The 27964-nt window shown below is 33.2% G+C and overlaps 2 protein-coding genes across 6 annotated transcripts; one reads left to right on the top strand and one right to left on the bottom strand.

The window, feature by feature from the left end:
* Positions 1-33: 33 nt before the first annotated feature.
* LOC127966697 (G protein-coupled receptor kinase 5-like) lies at positions 34-13907 on the top strand. 2 transcript variants are annotated; one of them, XM_052567880.1, is made up of 16 exons: positions 34-219; positions 2569-2667; positions 3158-3270; positions 3745-3822; positions 3987-4060; positions 4142-4234; positions 5116-5179; positions 5278-5418; positions 6028-6218; positions 6331-6368; positions 7653-7742; positions 8424-8632; positions 8784-8924; positions 10005-10142; positions 10628-10810; positions 13154-13907. In XM_052567880.1, the coding sequence occupies exons 1-16, from the start codon at positions 168-170 to the stop codon at positions 13211-13213; spliced, it is 1764 nt and encodes a 587-aa protein (XP_052423840.1). In that variant the 5' UTR covers positions 34-167; the 3' UTR covers positions 13214-13907. The 2 variants fall into 2 exon arrangements, with proteins under 2 accessions (XP_052423840.1, XP_052423839.1); XM_052567879.1 differs by lacking the exons at positions 34-219; positions 2569-2667; positions 3158-3270 and having other exon boundaries at positions 3591-4234; positions 13159-13907.
* On the bottom strand, positions 11517-27855 carry LOC127966696 (set1/Ash2 histone methyltransferase complex subunit ASH2). Of its 4 annotated transcripts, XM_052567876.1 has the most exons (18): positions 27702-27855; positions 26812-26878; positions 24997-25142; positions 24830-24918; positions 23724-23818; positions 23544-23639; positions 23378-23473; positions 22910-22985; positions 22798-22833; positions 22345-22447; positions 20688-20905; positions 20108-20275; positions 19834-20027; positions 18347-18439; positions 18167-18265; positions 15901-15960; positions 14552-14697; positions 11517-13216 (listed from the first exon to the last, which is right to left on the bottom strand). In XM_052567876.1, the coding sequence occupies exons 1-17, from the start codon at positions 27797-27799 to the stop codon at positions 14590-14592; spliced, it is 1842 nt and encodes a 613-aa protein (XP_052423836.1). In that variant the 5' UTR covers positions 27800-27855; the 3' UTR covers positions 11517-13216; positions 14552-14589. The 4 variants fall into 4 exon arrangements, with proteins under 4 accessions (XP_052423836.1, XP_052423835.1, XP_052423837.1 ...); XM_052567875.1 differs by lacking the exon at positions 11517-13216 and having other exon boundaries at positions 14127-14697; XM_052567877.1 differs by lacking the exon at positions 11517-13216 and having other exon boundaries at positions 14127-14697; positions 22798-22815.
* Positions 27856-27964: the final 109 nt, after the last annotated feature.

Raw genomic sequence — 27964 nt, 5'->3', positions numbered from 1 at the left:
TGCATGCTATTAAAGCACACAGAGGATGTTAAGTTATCTGAAGAACTGAGTGCATGAATAATTGCATGTCTACGTATGCAATAATTCAGTGCACTTTAGGAAAAAATTTAATAAATCTGTGGTAAATGCAGAAATCCCAGTTTGGTTGACTTTCATCAGCTGCAGAGATGGAGATTGAGTCGATGGTGGCAAACTGTGCACTTATAAAAGCACGAGAAGGTAAGAATATTTATACAACTGATTAAGAGATGGATTTTTAGGAACAGTGTACATCAGAATAATAACATGTTTGAATGAGATTTAACATATTGTAAATGTTTTTAAAGTAAATCATTAGAGAATGTTTGATGAGAAAACACTTATTTTAGTTTTTTACTTTTAAGATTTCATGTGTTTTTTGCTTGTAACTGTTTGTGAAATTTACTTCTAAAATTACTCAAATTGTTTCTACACCAAATTTGTTTGTATATAGTCAAAAAACATTATAGTTCATTTCACAATTAATTTCAAATAAACAGCAAGTAACGCATTGTATTAAAAATTAGATTTTGAAGTAGAGAGACTGAAATAGAATTTTCTTGTAAAATATATCTGATACTTTTTGTTTTATTTACATCTTTCATTCAAATTTAAATCAAAGTAAAAGTAAAAATAACATTTTATGGGTAGCCAAAATGCTTTTGGGTAGTAGACATGTGCTGCGGTGTAACACTATTCTGCTGATTATTTAACAATTACAATGCTTTTATGAAACTATAAGTGCTTTTAAAAATACATTTACACTGCAGCTCTTTACATATGAACTAGAGAAGACAAGATTTTGATAAAAATAATAAAATGAAACTCAAACACTGCAAGTAAATTTCACTTTTATATACAAAGAAATGAGAAGAAACACGTTCAATTAAGACATTTTGAAGTAGAAAACAGTATTTTCTTTTAAATGGTACTTTAATAATCTTTGTTTTACTTCACAGAAATCATTTATCACAGTGTTAAGGACCTAAAAGACTTTTCCCTCACATTCATATAAACTCTAACCTAAAATCTTTTTGTTTTTATTACATGTCGACACAAGCACGTTTTAAGTTTAATGTCTCATAGGTTCGCTTCAAAACCATAAACTGTGATGTTTTTCAGCATTCGGTTTAGTTCCCTATTCCTCTGAGCAAAAGAAACGGCACATTCAACATATTTTAGCTTGCACTTCTAACCTGAGATACTCTTGACCTCAAACAAAACCAGTCGCACAATGCCTTTGACGTCATACGGGCCTTGCATCACAAACAGGTCTGACTTCTTTCGTCTGTAAGCAATCCATCTAATCTGTGCGCTAAAAATAGATTCATTTGCATGTTTTGTCAACTTTAGACAAAAAGTTCTTCAGCACTAACTGTTTGAGTGAACAGGTACAAGTCGATAACACTTTCTCACATAATAAAGCTGTAGTTGTTTGTGTGGAGAAGAGTATTGTCGGGGTGAAGGAGTCTGTAAGGTGTCTTCTCATATCTGATATCTACAGTTCCTACAGCTTCATTCCCACTGCTATTTTTAGCACAAGCTCGTATAGTAGAGGATGCTGTGGATTCTTTTCAGCTTTACTGTCAACAAACTGTCATTCAAACAGAACACACACACACACACACACACACACACACACACACACACACACACACACACACACACACACACACACACGTGATTAATAAAGCAACTATGTTTCCAAAACAAACATTTCTATAGTGACTATAAGTGCACTGCTGGTCCAAAACACCAAAAGTCACCTTCTGAAGTACTTAGAATAAGAAACATAAATAATATTATTATTCATGAATCTATTTTTAGGTAGATGTCATTTAGGTATTTCTAAAAAATGTGAAGGATGCACAGTTATGGATGGCTAAAGTATTCTAAAAGAGATTATTACATAAACGATAATCACAAATAATGTGTTTCTCTCATGTTTATTTATTTCTTTATGAGTCTAAATAGTTTTTATTTAATACAGTAATTTATTTAAAGTTTTATTTTCATTTTTTTTCATACACACATATGTTTACATTGTAATAGTATTTATTGTACATTTATTTTATTTTGTTTTAGTTCATTATTATCTTATTCTCAATAATGTTAGTTAAGTATAATAATAATGTTAGTTAAGTATAATAATACTATAATAAAATATGAAAAGCACAATTATGGATGGCTAAACTATTTCCTAAAATAAATTTATTACATTAAAAAAATATTTTTTATTTTTTATTTAAGCATTTTTGTTGTGTTTCTCTTGTGTTTTATGGATGGCTAAAGTAATCTAAATCAGACTGAATAAAATACATATTAAAACCAATCATTAAATGTACCTTTTTAATTTGGAATATTTCATGGAAACACACATGCAGTGTTATTTCATGATATCTAAATGTCTTTTTTAACATGAATGATTTTGGAACGACACATAACAGACAAATCATTCTGAATTTGATTCCTTGAACTAGAATCAGAAGATCTTTGCTGCCTCTTATATTATATTCAGCTGTGAACGTATTTTTGGTATCTGTTGTGCAGAAGGCAATGGTGGGAACCGTAAAGGAAGGAGTCGAAAATGGAAGGAATTTCTGCGTTTCCCGCACATAAACGAATGCACAGAGCTGGAGATGAGTATCGGTGAGAAGAAGCTTAAGTTTAGTTATTACAGTGTTATTTCATTATTTGCAGTTCAGTTTATATACAGTGCACATATGGGACCCTGGACCACAAAACCAGGGTCACAAAAAATCTAAATATTGAAAAAACATCTTTAAAGTTGTCCAAATGAATTCTTAGCAATGCATATTAAAATTAAAAAATTAAGTTTTGATATATTTACGGTAGGAAAATATCTTCATGGAACATGATCTTTACTTAATATCCTAATGAATTTTGGCATAAAAGAAAATTCTATAATTTTGACCCATACAATGAATCGATGGCTATTGTTACAAATATACCCCAGAGACTTAAGACTGCTTTTGTGCTCCAGGGTCACAAATACACCATAATTTTGGGAAAACATCAATATTATAAATGTTAGATAATGTCCTGATTGTTGTTTTTAAGCAGCAATAATATATTTGCGATTAATTGCATTAAATCATTGTTCTTTTCTGTCCTTCAGAGCGAGATTATTACAGTCTGTGTGTCAACCAGCCCATCGGAAATCAACTCTTCCGTCTTTTCTGTGCAACTAAATCTGATCTGCAGCATTGCATCGACCTGTTGGATCAAACCGTATGATCTTCTGTCTTATACCAGGCCTCTGAAATGGACTTGAATTGATGTGAAGCTAATAATGCATTGAACGGCATGCAATATTAAAATAAACAACTGGAGAATTGAATAAAATCTTTATGTTGCAGTTCAAATTCAATCGCAATGTATGGCAAAAAAAAAAAAACATTATATATATTTATTATACAATTGTGCATAATTGCATGCAAATAACTCTAAGCCAAACCCTAATTCTAACCCTAACAATATAGTTAGTACATAAAGTTAATTAATATTACTCAGTCCATCTGTTACACATTTGAAACAACATGCTGCTTGCCATTTATTTGTAATTATTTGTGAAATTGACTTGCAATTTCTGAGTGAAAAAGAATCATGCATCAAATTGATATCAGTGTATATGAACATTTACGTGAGCTGGATTATCTATTTTACATTTTGTGAAATACAATTTGTTTGTTTTTTCTCTTTCAGGCCGAATATGAGGTGACACCGGATGACAAGAGAAAAAACTTTGGAAAAGAACTCATCAACAAATATCTGACCTCACAGGTTTTTAAACATTCATTTATTCCTTTCACCTATTTTCCAATCTGATAATCAAAACTTAAAATTGCATTTATTGCAGAAAACATCACTAACTTGTCTTAACTACAAGAAAAGATGAGTGTTCCACCTGAAGGAAGGTGTTTTCACGCTCATGTATGTGTTTTTAGTCCTCTAGGGTGCGTGCCATTGTAGACTGGGAACTTGAGAAGTGCAGTGAAAATATATTCAGCAGCTGCCAAAAGTCAGTTCCTCAAGTTTGGTTGTCAATGCATCTGTACATGTGTGTCTGTGAGCATTGATGTAACGTGTTTTGATCTTGCAGGGCACTTCATGAGTATCTGAGTGGAGCTCCATTTGCGGAGTACCTCAAAAGCATGTATTTTGACCGATTCCTGCAGTGGAAGATGGTTGAGAGGTTAGTGTGGATCCTTTTAAAGGAACAGTTCACCTAAAAATGAACATTTGCTGAAAATGTGCTCAGCCTCAGACCATAAGATTAGGATGAGTTTGTTTCTTCATCAGATTTGGAGAAATGTAGCATTGCATCAGTGTCTCATCAATGGATGCTCTGCAGTGAATGGGTGCCGTCAGAATGAGAGTCCAAACAGCTGATAAAAACATCACAAAAATCCACAAGTAATCCACACCACTCAAGTCCATCAGTTAATGTCTTGTAAAGACAAACGCTGAAACAAATCCATCAAGACATTTTTTTTTACTTCAGATCATCACTTCCGGCTGAAAGGAGAGTCTATAATCCATAATAATGCGTAAACCAGTGAAAAACGAATCTTTTCTGAATCAGGAGAGAAATCTGCACATATCAAGAACAGTTTACAAGCCAAAACAGCTCTAAACAAATCTGTGGGAGGATTTTAATGTGAAAGACAACGGGAGATGGTTTTTTTCACAGCAGGAAGTGATATTATTGATTATGGACTTATATTTTAGCCAGAAGCTAAAAACATCTTCATGATGGATTTGTTTCTTCTTTTGTCTTCACAAGATGTTAACTGATAGACTGGAGTGGTGTGGATTATTGTGATGTTTTTATCAGCTGTTTGGACTCTCTTTCTGACGGCACCCATTCACTGCAGAGCATCCATTGATGATACACTGATGCAATGCTACATTTCTCCAAATCTGATGAAGAAACTAACTTGGATGTCTTAAGTAAACTTTCAGCAAATTGTTATTTTTCATCATTAGCTATTCATCATTAAAGCATCACGAGCAATGCTGTGTCCTTCAGGAAATGCTTTGAACAGACTTTGATATTTCTTTTAATCCCTGCAGACGTCCGATCACCCGAGATTTATTTCGAGAGTACCGTGTTTTGGGAAAGGGTGGGTTTGGAGAGGTGAGACCAATTCTTTTACAGTGGAGAAGATAATCATACCCACAGAAGCTTATAATGGAAATAAAGAGAACAGCGTAATGTGACGCCTCTGGTTCCAGGTGTGTGCGTATCAGTCCCGAGCATCAGGGAAAATGTACGCCTGTAAGAAACTGGAGAAGAAGCGTATTAAGAAGCAGAGAGGAGAAGCCATGGCCCTCAACGAGAAACAGATTCTAGAACGAGTCAACAGCAGATTTGTGGTGAGATTTCTGATTATTATCAGTAACCAAGTCTCATGTTTTTGACGTAAATGTTTATGCTTTAATGACAATTTCAGCTCCGTTGAATCTCACAAAACAGGTTCAGGTCAGATTTAGCTCCCAGATCAAAGACAGAAAGCAGATTTTATAAATATCTTCAAAACATTTATACAGAAGTTGCTATAAAAATTACTTTACATACAGCTATTTCATGTAGCTTTTACATTTATTTTAATTGTATTGTAACTTACACAGTGTATGCATGAAAAATATAGACATAAAAGAATGTAGACATATAAAAATATATAATATATAGTATATATATTCATTAAGAATGAAGACTATAAATGTGTGTGTGTGTGTGTTTGTGTGTATATATATATATATATATATATATATATATATATATATATATACACACACACACACACACACACATTACAGTTCAATAAATAAGTTTCTGTCTGTATATCAATTGACCTAATATATCTAATATCTATTGAATTCTTTTATGTTTTGTTATTTTTGGTCTCCTGTATGTATTTGGTAATGAACTAGGAGCTGTTTTTTTATTGTTTTGCTGTGTGTGTGTTTATCTGGATGTGTCAGGTCAGTTTAGCATACGCTTACGAGACGAAACAGGCTCTTTGTCTGGTGCTGACGCTGATGAACGGAGGAGACCTGAGGTATCACATCTATAACATGGGCACCGCGGGACTCAAAAAAGAAAGTGTACAGTTTTACGCTGCTGAGATCCTGTGCGGCTTGAGCCATCTTCATAAAGAGTCCATTGTTTATAGGTAGGTTAATGCACAGGACACAGTTGACAGAGTTTCTAGAAAACTACCTGTGAGGAAGAACTCAAACAGATAGAGGCTGTCTCATAATTAGGTTTTGTTTTGTTTCTATCAGAGATTTAAAGCCAGAAAACATTCTGCTGGATGATAATGGTATGTAAACTTCCCCATAAAAACAAAAAGACGTTTCCTGCCCATTCCAGCTTTGTAACATTCCCTTCAGTGTCTAACATTTCCATTAACTTTCTATTTTTGGCATAATCAACCAGGAAACATTTCTCCGAAATGATATTCACTATCAAAAATGAGGAAATGCAAGCACTACAGGGAATGTCAGCTTGAACATTTGTTGTCGTTTGACCTTATAAACCTGTTGCATAAAATTACGATCAGACTTTTTAATACAATGACTTAAAAAATGACTTAAAAAAGTCGTAAGTAAATGTTGTTGCATGAGATCAAGTGTGTGTTTTTGTGCTTAAATATTGAAGGGTCTTTGCCAAATGTTGGTGACATTAAGTATGGAACTGTTTCCAACAAGGAATATCAAATAAAAAAGATAACTGCCATTTTTATCTAATCACAAATTAAATTAAAGAAGGTAAAAAGGTAATTGCTTTTTATCTCGCAATTCTGATTTAGTTTTAGTTTTTGAAGCAATAGTAAGTCAAATTACTCACAATTCTAAATCAAAAGAAAAACATATCAAAATAACATATCAAAGATTGTTAGATATAAATTCAGGCAATTATTGAAATACTAACAAACAGGCTTTCATAGTTAAATTAAGCTCACCCAAAAATGAGAATTCTGTCATTAATTACTCAGCCTCATGTCGTTCCAACCCTTTAAGACCCTTGTTCATCTTTAGAATGTAAATGAAGATATTTTTTAGGTTTTTTTACCCTCCATAGACAGCGATCATGTTCAACACTCTTAAAAATAAAGGTGCTTCAAAAGGTTCTTCAAGCGATGGCATAGAATAGCCATTTTTGGATCCTCAAAGAACCATTCAGTCAAAGGTTCTTTAAAGAACCATCTCTTTCTTATCTTTTTACAATCTGAAAAACCTTCTTTTGCCACAAAGAAGATTTTATGAAACAGAAAGATTCTTCAGGTGTTAAAGGTTCTTTATGGAACCATTTAGACAAAAAGGTTCTTCTGTAGCATCGTGAAGCACTTTTATTTTTAAGAGTGAAGGACCAGAAACATAGTAAGAACTTTATTAAATGAGCCCAAGGAAATGCAAAGAAAACTAAAATAATGACTTTTTATTCGCCACGCGTTGTATAGAGCTGTTATTAGCACCTTTGGAATTCTAGATCAGGGAAATATATCTTAACCTAGAAAGATAAAAGAAAAAACTTAAATAATTTATTTTTTTACTTGTTAGATGATGTGGTGTTAATCATAATTTTGCTATCTGTTTTCTGACAGGTCATATTCGGATCTCTGATTTAGGACTAGCTGTAATCTTGCCAGAAGAAAAACTTGTGAAGGGCAGAGTGGGAACAGCCGGATATATGGGTATGAAAATCATCTTAGTAAATTATACTTTACACACACAAAAAAAAAAAATCTATAGGATATATTTTTGCACTACTGCTCACTAATGCTGCATTCATTTGATAAAAATACAGTAAAAGAGTGATAAAGTAAAATATTATTTTTACAATTTCAAATAACAATAAACAGGTTAAAATTGTATTTATTTTTGTGATATTAAGCAGAATTTTCATCATCATTCCTCCAGTCTTCAGTGTCACATGATTCTTCAGAAATCACTGTAATATGCTGATTTGCTGCTCAGGAAACATTTCTGATTATTATTAATGTTGAAAACAGATGTGCTGCACAATATTTTGATACATTGTATTTTTCCGGATTATTTGATGAATAGAAAGTTCAAAAGAACAGCAATGATTTGAGATTGAATCTTTTGTATCACTGTAAATGTCATTACTGCCACTTCTTTTTATCAATTTAATGCATCCTTGCTGAACATAAAATATTGTTTCTTGCAAAAATAAATCTATTTTTAGGACCATCAAGATTTGCATGCCATTAAGTTAATGATAACTATTAGCAAATTATCATTAAAATAATGTCACAATAATAATTATAATAAAAAAACAATCTTATTTGTCCTACATTTTAATTAATTTTCTTCATGCAAAATATTTTTTTACTTATTTTTGACATCTTTAGCACCAGAAGTCATTATAAACACACCATATGGAGTAAGTGTGGACTGGTGGGGACTCGGGTGTCTAATTTACGAAATGACGGATGGAAATCCTCCGTTCCGCAAATATAAGGAACGACAGCCGAGAAAGGAGATGGAAAGGCGAGTTCTGGAGATGATCGAAAATTACGGGAAGAAGTTTGACGAGGACACCACAAGCATCTGTAAAAGCGTGAGGCTGCATTTTATGCACTGTTGAATCAGTACAATCCTCCTCTGTTTTCACTGATCTGATCTGATCTAATCTAAATCTCGGTCTGATTAGGTCTTACTTTCTATTTAAAAAGAATACTATAAATATTTCAGATTGTTTTATGATTTAGCTCCTGGCTAAAAACACAAAGGAGCGATTGGGCTGCAAATCCGAACGAGGATCAGAGGTCATCAAAGGTCACGCGTTCTTTAAGGACATCAATTTTACGAGACTTGAGGCAGGAATGATGACGCCACCCTTTGTTCCCGACGTGAGTGACCTTTCTGATTATTATTAATGTTAACACAGCTGTGCTGCTTCATATCTTTTCGAAATTGATACATTTTAGTATTCACGATTCTTCAATGATTATAAAATTTAAAAAAGAACGGCATTTAACTGAAATAGAAATTTTTTGTAACATTATAAATGTCTTTACTACGATAGCGTTTTAGAGCATCATTGAAAAAAATAAAAATTTAAGATTACGAGATTAAAGCCATAATATTGCAAGAATAAAGTGGAAATATTACAAGAATAAAGTCGAAACATTATGAGAATAAAGTTGAAATATTACAAGAATAAAGTCGAAATGTTTCGAGAATAAAGTCGAAATATTACAAGAATAAAGTCGAAATAATACGAGAATAAAATCGAAATAATATGAGAATAAAGTCGAAATATTTCGAGAATATAGTGGAATTATTACGAGAATAAAGTGGAAATATTACAAGAATAAAGTTTAAATATTATGAGAATAAAGTTTAAATATTACGAGAAAAAGTCGAAATGTTTCGAGAATAAAGTCGAAATATTACAAGAATAAAGTCGAAATAATACGAGAATAAAGTTGAAATATTTCGAGAATAAAGTTGAAATATTACAAGAATAAAGTCGAAATAATATGAGAATAAAGTTGAAATGTTTCGAGAATAAAGTCAAAATACTTTGAGAATAAAGTCGAAATATTAAGAGACTAAAGTCAAAATGTTTTGAGAATAAAGTCGTAATAGGCCTACCACGAGAATAAAGTCGAAATATTACAAGAGGAAAGTTGAAATATTACGAGATTAAAGTCTAAATATTTCGAGAATAAAGTAAATACTATGAGATTAAAGTCGAAATACTTTGAGAATAAAGTAAAAATATTACGAGAATGAAGTCTAAATGTTTCGAGAATAAAGTCATGATAGGCCTACTACGAAAATAAAGTCGAAATATTAAGAGATTAAAGTCGAAATATTACGAGAATTAAGTCGAAATGTTTCAAAATAAAGTTGAAATATTACGATAATAAAGTCAACAAAGTCAATAAAGTCAAACAATCATGTGATGTTATTCTCTCCACCAGCCGAGAGCCGTTTACTGCGCAGACGTCCTGGACATCGATCAGTTCTCCACCGTTAAAGGAGTGAGCCTCGATGAGGTCGATCAGCATTTCTATAGCAAGTTTAACACGGGAAGCGTGACAGTGCCCTGGCAGAATGAGGTAAGGAAGAAACATCAGAGTAAGAAGGACAATTTATGCTCAACTTTTTATATGTGTCCCTGGAGTACAAAAGCAATCTTAAATCTCTGGGGTATATTTGTAGCAATAGTCATCAATATGTTGTATGGCTCAAAATGTAATGCCAAAAATCATTAGTAAATTAAGTAAATCTCATGTTCCATGAAGATATTTAGTAAATTTCCTACTGTAAATATATCAAAACTTAATTTTTGATTAGTAATATGAATTGCTGAGAACTTAATTAGGACAACTTTAAAGATGATTTTCTCATTATTTAGATTTTTTTGCACCCTCAGATTCCAGTTTTTCAAATCTCTCTGTCAAATATTGTCCTCCTAACAAACCATATATCAATTGAAAGCTTATTTATTCAACTTTCAGATGATGTATAAATCCCAGTTTAAAAAGATTTACTCTTACAACTGGTTTGTGGTGACATATATGCTTTTATACAATCAATTTAGATGATAGAGACCGAGTGCTTCAAAGACCTGAATGTGTTCGGGCCACGAGGAACAAGAACACCAGATCTGGACCGCAGCGTTTTGATCCGAAAGACCAGCTCAGAGACTCAACTCATCAATCGGAGTCCTAATGAATGCGGCGGACACCGACACCGGCTGCTGAACCGAATCTTCAAGAGACGTGTAAGGAGCCATTTCAAATGACAATTCTGCACTTTATTACACTCAAACTAGCTATGTTTACATGCACACAAATAGCGGGCTAGTAATTTGATTAAAAGGACTTCATCTGAATACCTCAATCGGTCCGACTGAGCTATATCCAAACAAAATTTTGATCAGATTGAAAGAAAAAAAGTTATGGAAGCCAAAAGGTTCAAAAAAATTAGTTGCCCATTTTTTAACTAATTAAAAAAAAAATTCTCATAATTCTAAGAATTTAAAGATACAAACTCGCAACTGCGAGAAAAAGTAAGAATTGTAAGATAGAAAGTAAATTGTTTGGAAAAAAGGCTGAATTGTGAGTTAAACAGTCACAATTTATGAAAATGTTGTATTATACTGAATATTCAAAGGTCATTGTCAAATTCATGACACAACAACCTTACATCTTGCAGTTCTCTAAATTCTGAGAAGGAAAATATGAATTGTGAGATAAAAAGTCGCAAGTCAGAATTATGATTTATAAACCCGCAATTGCTCATGTACTGAGGAGTTAAAGGAACACTCCACTTTTTTTTTCAAATAAGCTCATTTTCTAACTCCCCTAGAGTTAAACAGTTGTGTTTTACTGTTTTCAAATCCATTCAGCTGATCTCCGGGTTTGGATGTAGCACTTTTAGCTTAGCTTAGCATAGATCATAGATCATAGATCACCGTTAGCATCTCGCTCAAAAATGACCAAAGAGTTTCAATATTTTTCCTGTTTAAAACTTGAATCTTCTGTACTTACATCGTGTACTAAGACCGACGAACAATGAAAAGTTACCATTTTCTAAACTGATATGGCTAGGAACTATACTCTCATTGCGCCGTAATAATCAAGGAACTTTGCTGCCAAAAATCAAAAGACTGTTAAAATGGAAAAGTTTAAGTACTTTTTGATTCATCATTCACCATTATCTGCTCTGCTGTTTTTGACCAGTTGTCTCTTTCCTTTTTGAGAGACATTTTAGCTAAAAAGAAACCAGCTACCTGCTTAATAGATATCATTCCTTCTTGATTTTATAAGAATGTTTTTGAAACCCTTGGACCGAAAATTTAGGAAATCATAAACAGTAATCTTGCCTCAGTTGTACCTCTAAAAATTTTAAACATGCAATAGTGGAACCATTGATTAAGAAATCAAATTTGGAGACCTTGATTCTTGATAATTTTAGACCTATCTTAAAACTTCCGTTCCTTTCCAAAATATAAGAGAAGGTTGTTTTAATCAATTACGATACTTTTTAAGTCAACATGGTTTGCTGCAAGTGTTTTAGTCTGGTTTTAAATCCCTCCACAGCACAGAAACTGGATCTTAAGGCTGCTTTCGACACTGTAGACCATAACACCTAGATTTCTCGGTTGGAGCGTTACATTGGAGTTTGGGGAACTGCGCTGGAGTGGTTTAGATCTTATCTATGTGACGGAAGTTTCTCAGTTCGCCTTGGGAGATTTTGTGTCATTCTCTGCATCTCTCTCTGGTGTGGTGTCCCTCAGGGTTCTATTCTAGGACCTTATTTTATTTTCCAGTTGAGGAAATTATCAGGAGTCAAGTCTTTATTGTCTTTTAATGATTTTGAAAGGGTCATACATGCTTTTATCTTGACCTTGACCTTTCTGATTTAATACAACCGCATGATCCATCAATCTTGGTTGTACCTTGACCAAAAGCAGGGGTGACTGGGCTTTTGCTTTCGCAGCTCCAAATCTCTGGAATAACTTGCCCCTAAATGATACTTGCTGTTTTTAAATCCAGTCTTAAAACATATTTTTAATATCTGGCATTCAACTCAGTGTAAGAGCTGTTTTATGTGTTTTGTTAGCGTTAATATCTGTTATTTTAGCTTTGTGCTTGTACAGCACTTTAGTGAACAATTCTTGTTTTAAAAAAAGTGCTCTATAAATAAACTTTGATTTGATTGCAAGAAAAAAGTAAGAAATGTGAGCTAAGTCACAATTCTTATTAATTCTGAGATATAAATCTGAGTTTATATCTTACAATTCTGACTTTGCAAAAGCCACAGTTAACAAAAAATACTGCTTTGATTAATATAATATTCTGTTATTTAGGCTACAACTTACACTTTTGTATTTAAATAACTCCCACCTGTTGCAAAATTCCAGTAACTTTTGTCATATGATATTTATAGCTCCACAAATAGCTCTTAAAAAGGAATGTCATGCCAAATATGGTGAAGATTCTCAGCTATGTTGTCAATTTTTTTTCTTCAGTTTATAACATTGAATATTAATGCCATTGACAAATATAATTCACAATAATAAAAGTAAAAAAATGTCTCCTTTGTATTTCCATTGTTGTAGCACAGGGGGCAGTCAGCTGATCCCATATATCGCTCCTTATCCAGCCAGGATTCTGAATGACTTCTGCAGAAGAGGACAAAACAAAACACCGTCCTTTCATCTTCATAATTCCTGATTCATGTAAAAGACAGATGGCTTCCTCACTGTAGAGGTTGTTTAAAGTGGCAGTGCTTATTGAAAAGACTTGTATTTACTGTATTACAAACCCTACAGTCTACAGGGTTTGAGTACTTTTCTCAAGTTTTCATAAGACCAAAAAAACCCCGCTACTCAATGTTTTATACTCGCAGTTTGTAAATAAAAGACAAAATCAGTTTGCAAATGTCTTTTTTTCATGCTTTTATACTACAAAAAAAACTGATTTATGTTTTATAAGCTCAATTTTTAAATAAAATTTTAAATCAGTGTGCAAATGTATGTTTTCATGCTTTTATATTACAAAAAAATCAGATTTATATTTGACATGCTCAATTTTTAGATAGACAAAATCAGTTTGCAAATGTCTTTTTTCTGCTTTTATATGAAAAACAAAAAAACGATTTATTGTTTTATATGCTCAGTTTATAAATAAAAGACTAAATCAGTCTGCAAATGTCTTTTTTCATGCTTTTATATAACAAACAAAAAACTGATTTGTTTTATATGCTCAATTTATAAATAAAATTCTAAATCAGTGTGCAAATGTATTTTTTAATGCTTTCATATTCCATAAAAATCTGATTTATATTTGACATGCTCAATTTTTAAATAAAAGAAAAAAAGAAAAAAAATCAGTTTGCAAATGTCTTTTTTCTGCTTTTATATTACAAACAAAAAACTGATTTATTGTCTTATATGCTCAATTTATAAATAAAATACTAAATCAGTGTGCTAATGACTTTTTTCATGCTTTCATATTGCAAAAAAAAAAAAAAAAACAGATTTATTTTATATGCTCAATTTGTAGATAAAAGACAAAATCAATGAGCAAATGTTTACCATTTAGATTACTTTATTAAAACAAGATTGTGTATAAAACATGGTTTCTAAAAAAAAAAAACAATCATATTTTACATCTATCTGAATGACAACAAATCAATTAACAAATAAACAGCTGATAAAAACCATGAATGGAAACCCATGGCATCTGAGAACACTGTTAAACACACAGCACAACACACAAAACCGAACATCAGGCTTCAACAGGTTCACATTCAGTCGGATTCATCTATAAACATCACAATCTGGTGCAGAGTGAGGTTTCATTAAATAAAAACCAAAATATGAGAAATGCAAGCTGACTTATGAAAAAGTCATTTTGAATGCTGCATAGAAAACAATGGCAGAATATGAGTGTAACCAAATGATTTAATACATAACAGAAAATGCTGTGTACTATTGAGAATGGTACATGAAAACCTGTTTTCAGCCTTATGGGTGGTGGATTTGGCATGGATTTAACCCTCCCATGGGGGGCTCCGTCGCCCATCTACTTCTGTCTCCACATGGTACAGCAAATCAGCCAGTGTGTGTTCAGTCACAGCAGCCCAACCCATGTCACTCATCTGATGATATACAACACACACTCGATGATGCAATCATGGATAACAGCTCAAAACATCACAGACTGTTGTACTTCAACTCTACATAAAGCAGAAACTCATATCAGACAATATAGCTCAAATATGTTGTGATTAAATGCAAAATATTGATATAAAATGGCTTATGAAGGGTGATGCTTTTCAAATTCAACATTTATTGTTGGCAAGAAAATTTGAATTCTAAAGCAGAAAGAAAAAGAGAGTAAAACAGTTGTAAATATCAATGCACGCTTTCCTATACTGCTTTTCACTAAAAATATAATTCTATTTTTTTTTATTATTATATCATTTTGATTTAAATGCAGATATATACACATTTATTATAGTTAATAAAAACTAAAACCATAAATGTTTTTTTACTGAAATAAAATGTAAATAAAAATAATAACAATAATAAAAATGATAAGTATAAACCAACAAAAAATATATATTATATTTTAGGCAGTTCCCAAAGCAACCTTTAACATTTTTTTTTTTAGTTTCACTTTATTTACAAAAAAAAATATAATAATAATAATAAAAAAAATGTTTAGGCTAAAACAATACCTAATAAAAATTACAAATAAAATACATTGATTTTTTTAATTAAAAAAACTAAAAACATTTTAACAATTTTATTTCAGCTAGTTGTTGGAACATTTAGTTTACCGTGATTTACTCAAATGAAAAGCTAAACAAAATTGAATAAAACTATATAGACATTAAAACAAACAAAAAACTAATACATAAATACAAATAAAATGAAAAATTAAACAACAAAATAACTCAATTAAAATTAAAACAGAAAATACATATGTAAAAGCTTATTATAGTCAATATTTAAACAACATTATATATTTCATGACACCGGAATGCACAGCGATTTATTCTTTTACAAAAAGATTTAAGCAAAACAAAAACGAGGCCCTCCCAGCCAGTTCCCATGAATCTCCTGTATGCATTAATACTACGTCACACATAGCATTAATGTCTTCTCTGGAATCAAGGGCTGAGCCAAAGCCTTTAATTATAATGGGGAGTACAATGACTTAAGTCTCTGTATCAGTCATGATTTAATGGGCACAAAACATCAGCTATAACAGAAATATCTCCAACATGAACATATCAAGAACTATGGTAACAGGAAAAGTATTCAAGTTTAAAAATAATGTTGTATTTGGCACTCACCGGCTGATACTTGATGTCTTTCGGTGGGTATTTGAAGTGAGGTCCAAAATTAACAGACACCTGGAAAGAGGAAACAGCATCCACTCATTTCAGTTCAGATGTGTGACATAATCATCATCATCTTAACTCTTTCATAACTGCACCATCTAGTGTACGGACAGAGTATACAGACAAACTCTTTGATAAACACCTGAGCGCTCAAACTAATTCAGCTTAGCACAAAGAAGAAAAAATGTGTACCTATACTAGTGTTCAAAAGCTTGAGATTAGTACGATTTTTTCAATATTTTAATTTTAAAATTGAGCAAGGATGCATTCAAAAAAGTGACAGTGAAGACATGTATAATGTTACAAAAGATGCTGTTCTTTTAAACTTTCTGTTCATTAAATAATCCTGAGAAATGTATCAGTTTACACAAAAATAAACCGTTTTCAAAACTGATAATAATCAGAAATGTTTCTCAGCATATCTGAATGATTTCTGAAGATCATGTGACTAGGGCTGCAACTAACGATTATTTTGATAATCGATTAATCTGTCGATTATTTTTACGATTAATCGATTAATCGGTTTATGTACTTATATTTTATTTTTTTCCATTTTTTCCCCAAGTAAATTATTAATAAAGGGTCTTTATCATTCAGCATAGATTTTTAAGAGATTTTAACCATTTTGCATTGTCATATCCTCATCAAAAATATACCTGGAGTTGTTTTATTATGTTAGTAATCCTTTGTCGAACTCTTCTGCAATCAAAACACTGACCCATACTCTAGCAAAATTCACAAGGAGATTTCAAATATTGTTTTCACCATGGCAGTCCTTAGAGCTCCTAAAGTAGTTTAACATCCCAAACAAAGCTTAAGGAATCTTTGAGAACATATTTTCACGAAGTATAAGGAAAAACAGAATAAAATTGCAGTGCATTGTATTTTATTATTTACTGGGAAAAAGCTTTATAGCTTATGCTGTGAAATTGTAAACAATCCTTCGAAAAAAAAGTGCCAGTGGCATGAAACCTGAATGGAACTCACAATTTAAAGTAAAATCCATCAGAAGGTTGTCCAGAAAAAAAAAAATTGGGACACACACAAAAAACCTGCTGTGTGAAAAAGAGCAGTGAATACTTAGAAGTGCATTTTAAATATACTCAAACATTTACCTCTCTCATTCAGTCATAATTAGGCTGCAAGTCTGAATTATGAACTGGTAAACGACAAACTGATCACATAACATGTTTGTAAAGCTTTAAATGTTAACTGTTAAAAAGCAATGTTATCAGCTTTTACGACTAAACATTTGCAAACAACCTTGTACTGGAGAATCTGCACAAATAAAATTCTTAGGGGCCGTTCACATATCGCACCAAAAAAAGGGGAAAAGTAGTCGCGCCGCTTTCTCCTTGTTTCCAAAGCGCTCGGGCAGAAGCGCCCCTGAGGCGTCTGCCTTTGCTAAGCAACCATGACGTGCTCTCTCCATGACGTGCCCTCTCCATGAAGACCCGGAAATTTCAGCAAAGGATAAATGGATGCGGTGTGGACGCGCCTGGAAAAACGGGCGCATCGCACCGCGTGCGTGTCGCGACCGCGTCGCTTCCATTATGAGAGTGCATACTGCGCGCCTACATAGGAAATAACGAACTTGAGCACGCAAAAGACACGATATGTGAACGGCCCCTTAAACAGTTCAGTAGTGCAGAGTTTACAGGTTACTCTTCATTTTGAAGGCTCAAAGTAAAGTACTCCCACTTCCCGCTGAATGCTGCAGAGACGCTGTTCGGGAAGCACGTGACATAAAACGAGGCCAGCTATTGGCTATTCGCTACTTCACCTGCTGTACTGGCTGAGTAAAACCTCCGGTGGCTCATTACTGCCACACTTTGGTCACCGCAGATTTGAAATATGCACGAAATGAGCCGCTTATGGCAAATAAAATTTATTTAGCGACGAATCGATTACTAAATTAGTTGACAACTATTTTAATAATCGATTTTAATCGATTAAATCGATTCGTTGTTTCAGCTCTACATGTGACACTGAAAGACTGGAGGAATGATGCTGAAAATACAGCTGAGCACATTTAATGTTACATTAAATGACACTTTTGATTAAAAACATCCCCTAAACTTGGGAACGGTAGTATGTGCATGAGTGGTTGTGGGTGATTAAAAGCATTATACGGTGCAAAACAGCATATTAGATCCTAGTACCTACCTAGATTTACTCCCATAAAATAAAACACAACTTTCAGACGGTTTTCACGTACCGTGCAGCTCTTGTAGAGGGATATGGCGGGGTAATACATGCCCTCAAACAGATCCTCGTAGGCCACACCTTGATTCACTCCGTTCTTAAAAAATATAATCTGAACAAAAATCATGCATTAGTGAGGACATCACAATCAAATAACCATGTGAGCATGAATATAGTGCAGTGAAACACTCACTCGACTGGAGCTGGTGGGTTTTAAACTCTTCTCGGCCTTATCCACGTAATCTTTCTCTTCAAAGTACAAGTAGCTTTTGAATTTGATCAGCGCCTTGGAGAAAAATTAACATTATTATTAACGGCTCAATGGATCACAAATCTCACGGTTTTTGGATCAGCAAGAAAATAAAAAACTATTTCAAATGTAACTTTGCTTCCCATTTATAACTTAAAGCCAAGTACTTCTTGGATAACACTGCAGAAAAACTACTAGCCTAACTAAGAAAGTACAAACATTATTAAAGAAACGAGTAAATAAAAACAAATGCAGAAATTACAAGCATAGCCAAACAAAACAGAACAAAGTTACTGTTATTCTGGTACAAAAATTTTATAATTGGGGTAAAATAACACTGCAAAGTGGTCACTCTATAAATTATAGATCATTGACAAAGTGTTTTGTTGTTTGATAAGCATTTAATGACAGCAGCAGTTATTTATAGGCTGCTGTCACTTTAAGAGCTGAAGCACAGATCCAATATAATGATATAGATCTAGTTTCTTTCTCAGCTGTTTTCATTCACCTTTTATTCCTTTACCAGAATTATTGTCGAGATCGGTGTGTTGTCAAAATTTGTTGTGTATGTGTGTGTTCTGAGGATTCAGTTCAGTGTTCACACTGCACGAGTAACAAATAGAGATCCCTTTTGGTTGGAATGGTTTAAAATTGCTCACACGTATAAACACGTACAATTTATAATCTTTCACTCTATTATGTTTCAAGTTTGCAATTAATCCGCGGATCACATGTATGTCGAACCGTGGGGCTCTGTCCGTTTAACTACTAATTACCATGTAAATTATTGATGAACAAAATGCACATTTTACAAAAAAACAAATGTAAGTTTCCATTTAGCAGAAAAATGAAACTTAAAATAAAGATTTTTTAGCAGTTTGATTAATAAATTTATTTATTAACCAACACAGAGTTGTATATATAAATTTATCCTCTGCAGTGAATGGGTGCCGTCATTATGAGACTCATAACAGCTGATAAAAAACATTTAAAAGAAATCCATTCCATCACTCCAATCCATCAGTTAACATCTGGAGAACCCAAAAGCTGTGTGTTTGTAAGAAACAAATCCATCATTAAATTATTTACCGAACATAATCCATAATAACGCTTCCTGCTGTGAAAGATTCTCACATAAAAATACACTCAAAAGACATTAACTGATGGACTGGAGTGCTGTGAATTATTGTGATGTTTTTATCAGCTGTTTGGACTCTCATTCTGACGGCACCCATTCACTACAGAGCATCCATTGATGAGACACTGATGCAATGCTACATTTCTACAAATCTTATGAAGACACAAACTCAGCTAGATCTAGGATGGTAAACTTTCATGTTTGGGTGAGCTATTCCTTTTAGTTAATCGCAAGTTAAATCGCATTTTCATCTGAAGGTCAAATAAAAAAAAAAGATTTAATGTGCTCATACTTTGTCCTTGTATGTGTCAGGCAGAGCCTTAGCGGTTTCGGTGCCGTCTGGAAGCTCAATGTAGAAGCCCAAGACGTCGCCCTGTCCGTATCCGTCAGAGTAATGCTTTCCCATGGACTGATGGAAGCGTGTTCCTTTCTTACTGCGCCACGAGTAGCTGAACTTATCATAACCCAGAGGAGCTTGAAGGTTTCCTGAGATGAGAGACACATGACGGATGCTGTAAATACACGGACGCTTCTGTAAGTGTTAGCAGTGCTGTTACAGGACTGACCTAAAGGCTGTGACCAGCCCAGTCGAGCCGCGGTGTCCGGTGGCATCTCATCCACAATGACCTCAAAATACCACGTGCCCTTTCTGACCCCATGAGACGCTCGGACCATCGAGTAACCCTTCTCTCCGGTCACCGTCAAGCGGTCATCTGAAATCTTTAGCTGCGGAGCTGAAATTGAGATAAGGATGCAGTAAGCAATTGAGCAGGAGGTTTATCTACAGAGGTGGCCAAAATGATAAGAACACTAGCTAAATAATGGTTTTAAGTCGGTTATTTATATCTTTTGTTGTATAACTTCTGTTAAAGGTGACATATTATATTGCCACTTTTTACATTATGTAATATAAAGTCCCCAGAATGTGTCTGTAAAGTTTCAGCACAGAAATGCCTATTTTGAGTGGAAGCAGTTTTTGGTGCCTGTCTCTTTAAATGCAAATGAGCTGCTGTTCCCCGCCCCTTTTCTAGAATAGATCTGTGTCATTACCTCTTAAATAAATCTGCATTGGTTATGATTATTCTGTGATTATTCTTATCATACTGGCCGCCTCTGTATGTCAGATGTTATGGATGACACCTGTACCTCGGTCATGCAGCGCCAGCAGCACTCTCTCGTACAGACACGCGCGGTACAGGTCTCCAGGGATGGGCTTCCCGGCCCAGCAGTCCAGCTCCAGTTTTTCCGGGTCGGGAGCGTGGGGATCCGGTTCGGCTAGGATGTAGCGGTACCCGTCTTTATTGAAGGGGTGCTCGAGAGGATAACCATGAGGTGGCAGGCGCTGCGCTGAGAACAGCGGATCACTAAACCAGAGCTAAGCACAATCAGATCTATACAGCAGGAGTATATATTCATTTAATGCCACGTCAGTATCTTAGGATATTTCATCAGATCTATAAAACACAATCAGGTATAATTTACCTACATGATTTTTGTTCTAAATGACTTATTTTGGGGAATTGGGTGAAAAAGCACCGTTCATTATTAGATGTTAATTCAAGTTGATTAAATAATATTAACAGATACATATTTTGATTATAATGATGTATTCATAAATTTTGAAATTAACTAGCGGTTTTAAGTATTTCACATTTTTTGTTCAAATATTTAAGACATTACATTTTTAATTATACTAATTTAATGGTTTTTAAATTCTAAAATGTCCTAATTTCTATGTTAGCCGTTATTCTTGAATGTAAGTCATAAAACAGAAAAAAAAGATAATTATACTAATTTAATGGTTTTTAAATTCTAAAAGGTCCTAATTTCTATGTTAGCATGTAAAATAAATTATAAATAAATAAATAAAAGGATAAAACACAATCAGATATCATAATACAAGTAAAAAAATTGAACTAAATGTCTTTTGTTCTAAATTACTTCATTTGGGGATTTAATGGAAGAAGTATTGGCCAAAAATTGGGCGAAAAAAAAAAAAAAAATTTGGCAACACTTTAAAAAAAGTATCCAATATTGAATGCTTTAACAAACAATGAGAAATACATTTGTTACAGTATTTATTATTATTGGTTAACATAAGGCAATAAAAATACAGCGTTGGTTGTTCGTTGTTAGCGCATGTTAGCTCAGGTCTATTAAATAATATTAACAGATACATCTTTTGATTTTAATAATGTATTTGTAAATGTAATTTATTAAATTACCTAACATTAATAAATGTAAAAAAAAAAAAAAGAATCAAATAGAATCTTAATGTTAAGTGTTTTACAGAATTTTAAATTATCATTTTTAATCAAATTATACATTCTACAAATTTTTTTTTACATTTTTGCAACAACAAAAAAAACTTCTACAAGGACATCTGTATATTTAAAAAAATCTAATATTTTAGAAATATTTAAAAAGCTTTGTTTACATTTTTAAAAACAAATGTAAAAATAAAGCTTTTTTGTTTGTTTGTTACCTGTTGAAGTAAAGGTTCACGTGAGGAGAATGATTAAATCATTATCTTTTTTTTCTGTTTTATGACTTACATTCAAGAATAACGGATCAAAACAGAAAAAAAATTTTTGGACAGATTGAATTTCGATATGTGGACATCACCCTCAAAAAAGATTTCAAGTTGGCAGTGAATGACACTGTGTTTAAACATCACAGTTTCCAAAAAAAAACAACTAAACATGCACAAATGAATAATTCACAACCAGATCAATAAAATGCATTTACAAAATAGATTGGATTTTCATTTCATAATGAGTTGAATATGCGTTTGTTGTGGTACCTGCGTGTTCTCTTGGCCGCTCCAGCCGCGGCTGCATCCTGTTGCTGCTGTTGTTTGCGTTTGGCTCCTCGGCCTTTACCCGTAGCAGCTGGAGGAAGCCCACCTGTGACAGAAACAGAGCTTCAAACCTCGGCCGGATTCATCCAAGATCAACCTAAAGCCCAAACGCTTGCAGCAGAGCAGCCCAGGGATCGAGTTCAATCTAAAGGCCACAGCGTTTGACAAACACCATTAAGCGTCAAAGCAATACTCCTCAGTCCACTCATACATGCCAAAAGCCATGACGGTTAGATTTCAGTGTCTGAGAGGGTAAAGAGGGGGCGCAAGCACACAGAAACATGAATTAGTGCTGCAGATCGAGCAGATGAGCCCAAGCAAGTCAATGCAAAACAAAGGAGAAGTTACAGGAGCACCAAACATCAGTCTTCCACACGTGAAACGCTCCATATTCACCTGAAAAAGTCGATCCACCTGGAATACAACGCACAGCTTTAAAGACACTCCCTAAGCATTGGGATCAAATATACAGCTTTAATCATTTCTGGAGTTTAGAGTGGAGTTTTACCATTTAACCCTGCAGAGCCCGTGATAGCCGTCATCTGCTTCTGGTTGTCATACGACGGTCCAATATTGGCCAGATCCTGAGGAAAACCAAACACAGAACGTGCTAGAACAAAAGTCTTAAGATAAATACAGTGAAAAACTGGGCATGTTCAAAATTGCAAAATACAACGTAATAAATGATTTTACGCAGTTGTAATTAAAGCAGATTACTGGAATACATTTTTATTTCAAGATTTCAGGTTTAATTGAATGGGATACTTCAGATTTCTAAATCATCTGAAGGTTGAATAAATAATCTTTCCACAAGGTTTGTTAGGATCTCAAAATATTAGTCCGAGATACAACTATTTGAAAATCTGGAATCTGAGGGTGCACAAAAAAAGAGCAAGTCAGATTTTCACGACATTAAGAACTTGTGTGTGATTCTGAAGCATTGTGATCACATGATCTGATCTCTATAAAGTCGCACCTGATCGAGCAAGCCGAACTTGGGATAGTCCTCTTCAGGGTCTTTACTGCCGGGGTCTGGATGTTCTTTCACCAGGAACACATCACGCTCTTTACTCTGAGTCCAAACAACAAGAGTCAGCATTTCTAAAGCTCCATAAACCTTCAAGTGACTTCAAATGACTCACCATAGTCTTGACGATATTATTAGGCCATGTGAGTTTGCCGGGCCTCTGACGGGTCGTCATGCACTCCCAGTATTTGTCAATGAAAGGTATGATGTCCTTCACAAGAGAACAAATAACACGACTGAAAGCACACATGAAACACATGGCACTGCACTCACTTAACTACAGCGGAAAGCGTACCTTATCTTTAGAGAACATAGTTTTGGGATGCTCCTCTTGAGTTCTGGACTTCCAGGTCAGATTTGCCAAAGCAGTGAGACACATCTCCTTCAGATCTGTGGATAGACGCTGTGATGAATGCAATACAGATACTGGAGCTACACAATCTCAATAAAACTAAATTTTTTAGTGTAAACATAAATTTTTTCAAGTATTTTTTTTTAAATTAAGTAATCTTTTACATTTGATTAATTATAACAATTATAATATTTATTATTATTATTATTGTAATCAATAATAATAAAAGTGTGATAAAGAAATGAAGACATAAATATTGGTATTGTAACAGTTGTAAACAAAAAAATTATTTTTATTTTTAATTTCAAAATATTTTTTGCTTTTATTTAGCACTTTTTATCATAAATAAGCAATTATCACAGTAATAATAAAGTTTGATGGTTTAACATTTAAAAATTAAGAAATTAAGACAGACATATATTAGTATCATAACGAGTTGTAATGTAAACTAAAATAATCGCAAAATAAATATTTCCTTTTTTTATTTAGTAATTCTAACAATCAATTGAGAAACAATTACAACATTAATAATTATATTATTATCATGGTTATTATAAAAAATAAAAGGTTAAATGTTTGAAAATGAAAGAAATTAAGATGGATTTAAATTCAAGTATTTTAATTTTACATTTGTAACAAACTAAAATTACTCTCATTATGAATATTATTATGATTTCATTTCTTGTAATAAAATATTTGTTTTTACGAAGTAATTTCCATTAATAATAACATTAATATTAAAGAAAAACAACTAGCAGTAATTATATTAATTACAACAATAATAATATTAATACTAAATAGGATCGGGGGAAATAATAATAATAATAATATCAAAGCAATATTTATTTAAATTACAAAATTGGGGCAAAATTGCACAGCCTTATAAACAAGCACAACAAATTTGAAATTTTCTTTTTAAAACTAAATTTTTACCCGCCAAAAAATGGATTTTTTTTCTCCAGATCGTCCAGCCCTATTACACACTGCATAACAGCTACGTAACAATTCAAACAGCAGCATCCAAAAGCAAGTCAAACTGATCCACTCACTCGCTTGTTTCCTCAAAAAGTAGGTGTTTCCGCTGTGGTGACACACATTGCAGTGAAACACATAATTGGTGACGAACGGCAGGCAATTTCTGCAGGAAAGAAGAAAGGGTCAGAGTAAGAACATGCATGTGAGACACCCGTCCATCTGCGTCAGGACACAAACGTACGCCGTGTCGATGCTGAACGTGTCCGCCGTGAACCACTTCATGCACAGAGCACACTGCAGCTCCACTTCCCCGAGCTGACGGCCGTTCTCATCATCTCCAGACCCTGTCTGTGCGTCCGCCGCCTCCGAACTGTCCCCCGCCGTGTCCTGAGCACACACACAGACACTATACTGAATCTCAACACAAAACAGCACATTCTCAAGCCATCTGACATCTTTCCAAGTGATCCCAGGGACATAGAAACAAAATATTAGGACTTTTCCCAACCTCAGGGTTAGGAGTCAAACCACTAACCACTAGGCCACGCCTTCCCTTATGTATGCATGAGGGTTAGATTATTGAGTGTACAGGTCATTTCAAGAGTGATAAACAAAGTGATAGAAAAAGAATTATTTTCATGCATTTCAAATGTTTCAAATTGTGTAAACCACTCATTTAATCACACAATCTCCTGACTGCATTATAATTTGTAAAACAGGGGCTTTATGGAGTGTGTGTATACATGGTTAGAAGTTTAACAGTTTATATTTCATTAATTTAAAGAAATGAACAAGTGTCTCGTTAAGTGGCCAACCAGCTTATTCCTGCTTGAAAAGCTAAATGTTATTTGTAGTGTAAAAGACATCAGCTTTGAAGCACATGCTGATTGATGGACTAGCATTACTCAAAATGAATCACTAACTTCCAGCAACACTACATTCAGTGAAGGTACAACAGTAAAAAAGATAATAATAGTTCATTTAAATGGAACCGGAACCGTAAAATTCCTGACAATACCCAACCCTACTTATGAAGATCTGTGTACTGTGATTTGTTGAATTTTGATATTTCCAACATTTAAATTAAGGTAACAGTAAGTAATAAACAGTACCGAGCATTGAGTAGTTGAGTATCGTGCATTTTACCGTACCATTATTTTTTAATAGTTGTTAAATTATTTTGATGGAACCGGAATAGGAACATTTCTAACGATTCCCAACCATAATTAGGACATTAAAAATTATGGGGAAAAAATAACTCTAAAAATCCATAAATCGGTGCTCTTTGGATGCAGGATTTTTTTGTATCATCAAAACACTCATAAATCCAAGGCACTTGAGTGGTGTTAAAATATATCAAAGCCTTAATTCAAATGGCTTTAAAATGTAAAAACAACACATTTGTGCAACGACGCGTTGCGGCTAACTTGATTCATGAGTATTTAAAAACATATTAGGACTTTTTATTCACAAAATGTTATACTTATGTAAAGAGAATGGATTATGATAAAGGATTAAGCTGAAGCATTATTTTAACTAAAAATAATTATTAACTAAAAAATAAACTAAATAAAACTATGCAATTAACTGGAATAGCGATTAAACAAATAATATAAATATTAGATTAGATACAAAAATTTAAATAAAAAATTACAAATGTTTCTTTGACAACTAATCAAAATAAATAAGTTTAATAAATTAAAATAGAAATAAAACTTAAAGCTAAACACAAACATATAAAAACAAATTACATATAACAAAGAAGTAAATGAAAAGTAAAACGGCTAATTCAAAATATTAATTTACTACGTAAATAAAAATAAAAGCTAATTTAAAATATACAAAAATATTTAAATGTACCTGTATAATACATAATTATAGTAAAAACATAAAAATCATTATTTTTTATAGAACAATATAACCATTACATAAACATTTAAAGAAGATAAACCCACTTATAAATCATTCACAATAAGAGCATAATATTTGTTAATAAAGTAAATCATGAGGTTTGATTTTATGCTGAATATGATTCATCATGTGAGAAATGCCATACCATAGTCTCTTTTCCACTCGATGACTCCGTCTCCATGTTTGTGGTCAGATCTCCAAATGATGCATCTCTGCAAAAACACACGTGACAATATGAGATATTAAACCTACAAGACATGATCAGTAACTTAATCCTAACCATTAGGATTAAGTTACTGATCATGTCTTGTAGGTTTAATATCTCATATTATCAATCGCATCCAAAATAAAAGTTGTTTACATAATATATGTGTGTGTTGTGTATATTTATTTTGTGTGTATAAATACACACACATGCATGTATATTTCAGAAAAATATTTTTATAAATTAAATGCATTTATTTGTATTTAAATTGTATGAATAAATATAGATGTATAAATAAATGTAAGTAACTAAAAAAATATACCGTCTACATTTACGTATGGATAATAAATATACACAACACACACGTATATATTTTGCAAACAAAAACTTCTATTTTGTATGCATTAATCATTTGACAGAGCTAATATATATATATATATATATATATATATATATATATATATATATATACACACACACACACACACACACACACACACATCATACGAACCCACAAAGAGAACATAATGAACGATTTTTTTATTATTTATTTATTTTAGCAAGGACCTTAACGGTAAATAAGGTCAAATCAAGATAGAATACATTAAACAATATCATTATGTAAACATCAAATTAATAGAACCGCACATCACAGAGAAACAAACCGATCCAGCAGCACACAGACACGATATTAACTTAAACAGAGGGAGATCGAAAAAACCCTTAGCGAACTATTAATATCACAGCTGTACAGTGTCGATCTGATCACGTCTCTAATCACTAAATATTAATGTTTATCCTGATTAAAGCATGTTTTTATTGATTCTCACCCTTCTGCTGTGTCTCTCTCGGGCACAGATCCCGCTTCTGCCGCCATCTTTGAAATAACGACATTCATTGAAATCTCGCGATAACACGACAGCGTCATCGCGACCAGGCTATCCGTGATTCACGCGGTGATCAGACACACGCTGACACCTGCAGGACAACTGTCTGTGTGTGTGTGTGTGTGTGTGTGTGTGTGTGTGTGTGTGTGTGTGTGTGTGTGTGTGTGTGTGTGTGTGTGTGTGTGTGTGTGTGTGTGTGTGTGTGT

This window comes from Carassius gibelio, chromosome B10 (assembly GCF_023724105.1).
Source record: "Carassius gibelio isolate Cgi1373 ecotype wild population from Czech Republic chromosome B10, carGib1.2-hapl.c, whole genome shotgun sequence".
In the NCBI taxonomy this organism is placed as follows: Eukaryota; Metazoa; Chordata; class Actinopteri; order Cypriniformes; family Cyprinidae; genus Carassius; species Carassius gibelio.
This window is presented reverse-complemented; position numbering and strand designations above follow the sequence as displayed.

What these genes read in the sequence shown, in the direction of transcription:
- LOC127966696 (XM_052567876.1), bottom strand. Translation starts at nt 27,799, where the DNA reads ATGACGCTGTCGTGTTATCGCGAGATTTCAATGAATGTCGTTATTTCA. An exon ending in AGTTCGGCTTGCTCGATCAG is followed by an intron (nt 22,986 to 23,377) that starts GTGCGACTTTAT and finishes GGTTTTCCTCAG; the next exon opens with GATCTGGCCAATATTGGACC. An exon ending in AAGACATCAAGTATCAGCCG is followed by an intron (nt 14,698 to 15,900) that starts GTGAGTGCCAAA and finishes GTATATCATCAG; the next exon opens with ATGAGTGACATGGGTTGGGC.
- LOC127966697 (XM_052567880.1), top strand. Translation starts at nt 168, where the DNA reads ATGGAGATTGAGTCGATGGTGGCAAACTGTGCACTTATAAAAGCACGA. An exon ending in GAAAGGGTGGGTTTGGAGAG is followed by an intron (nt 5,180 to 5,277) that starts GTGAGACCAATT and finishes CTCTGGTTCCAG; the next exon opens with GTGTGTGCGTATCAGTCCCG. An exon ending in CCACAAGCATCTGTAAAAGC is followed by an intron (nt 8,633 to 8,783) that starts GTGAGGCTGCAT and finishes TTTATGATTTAG; the next exon opens with CTCCTGGCTAAAAACACAAA.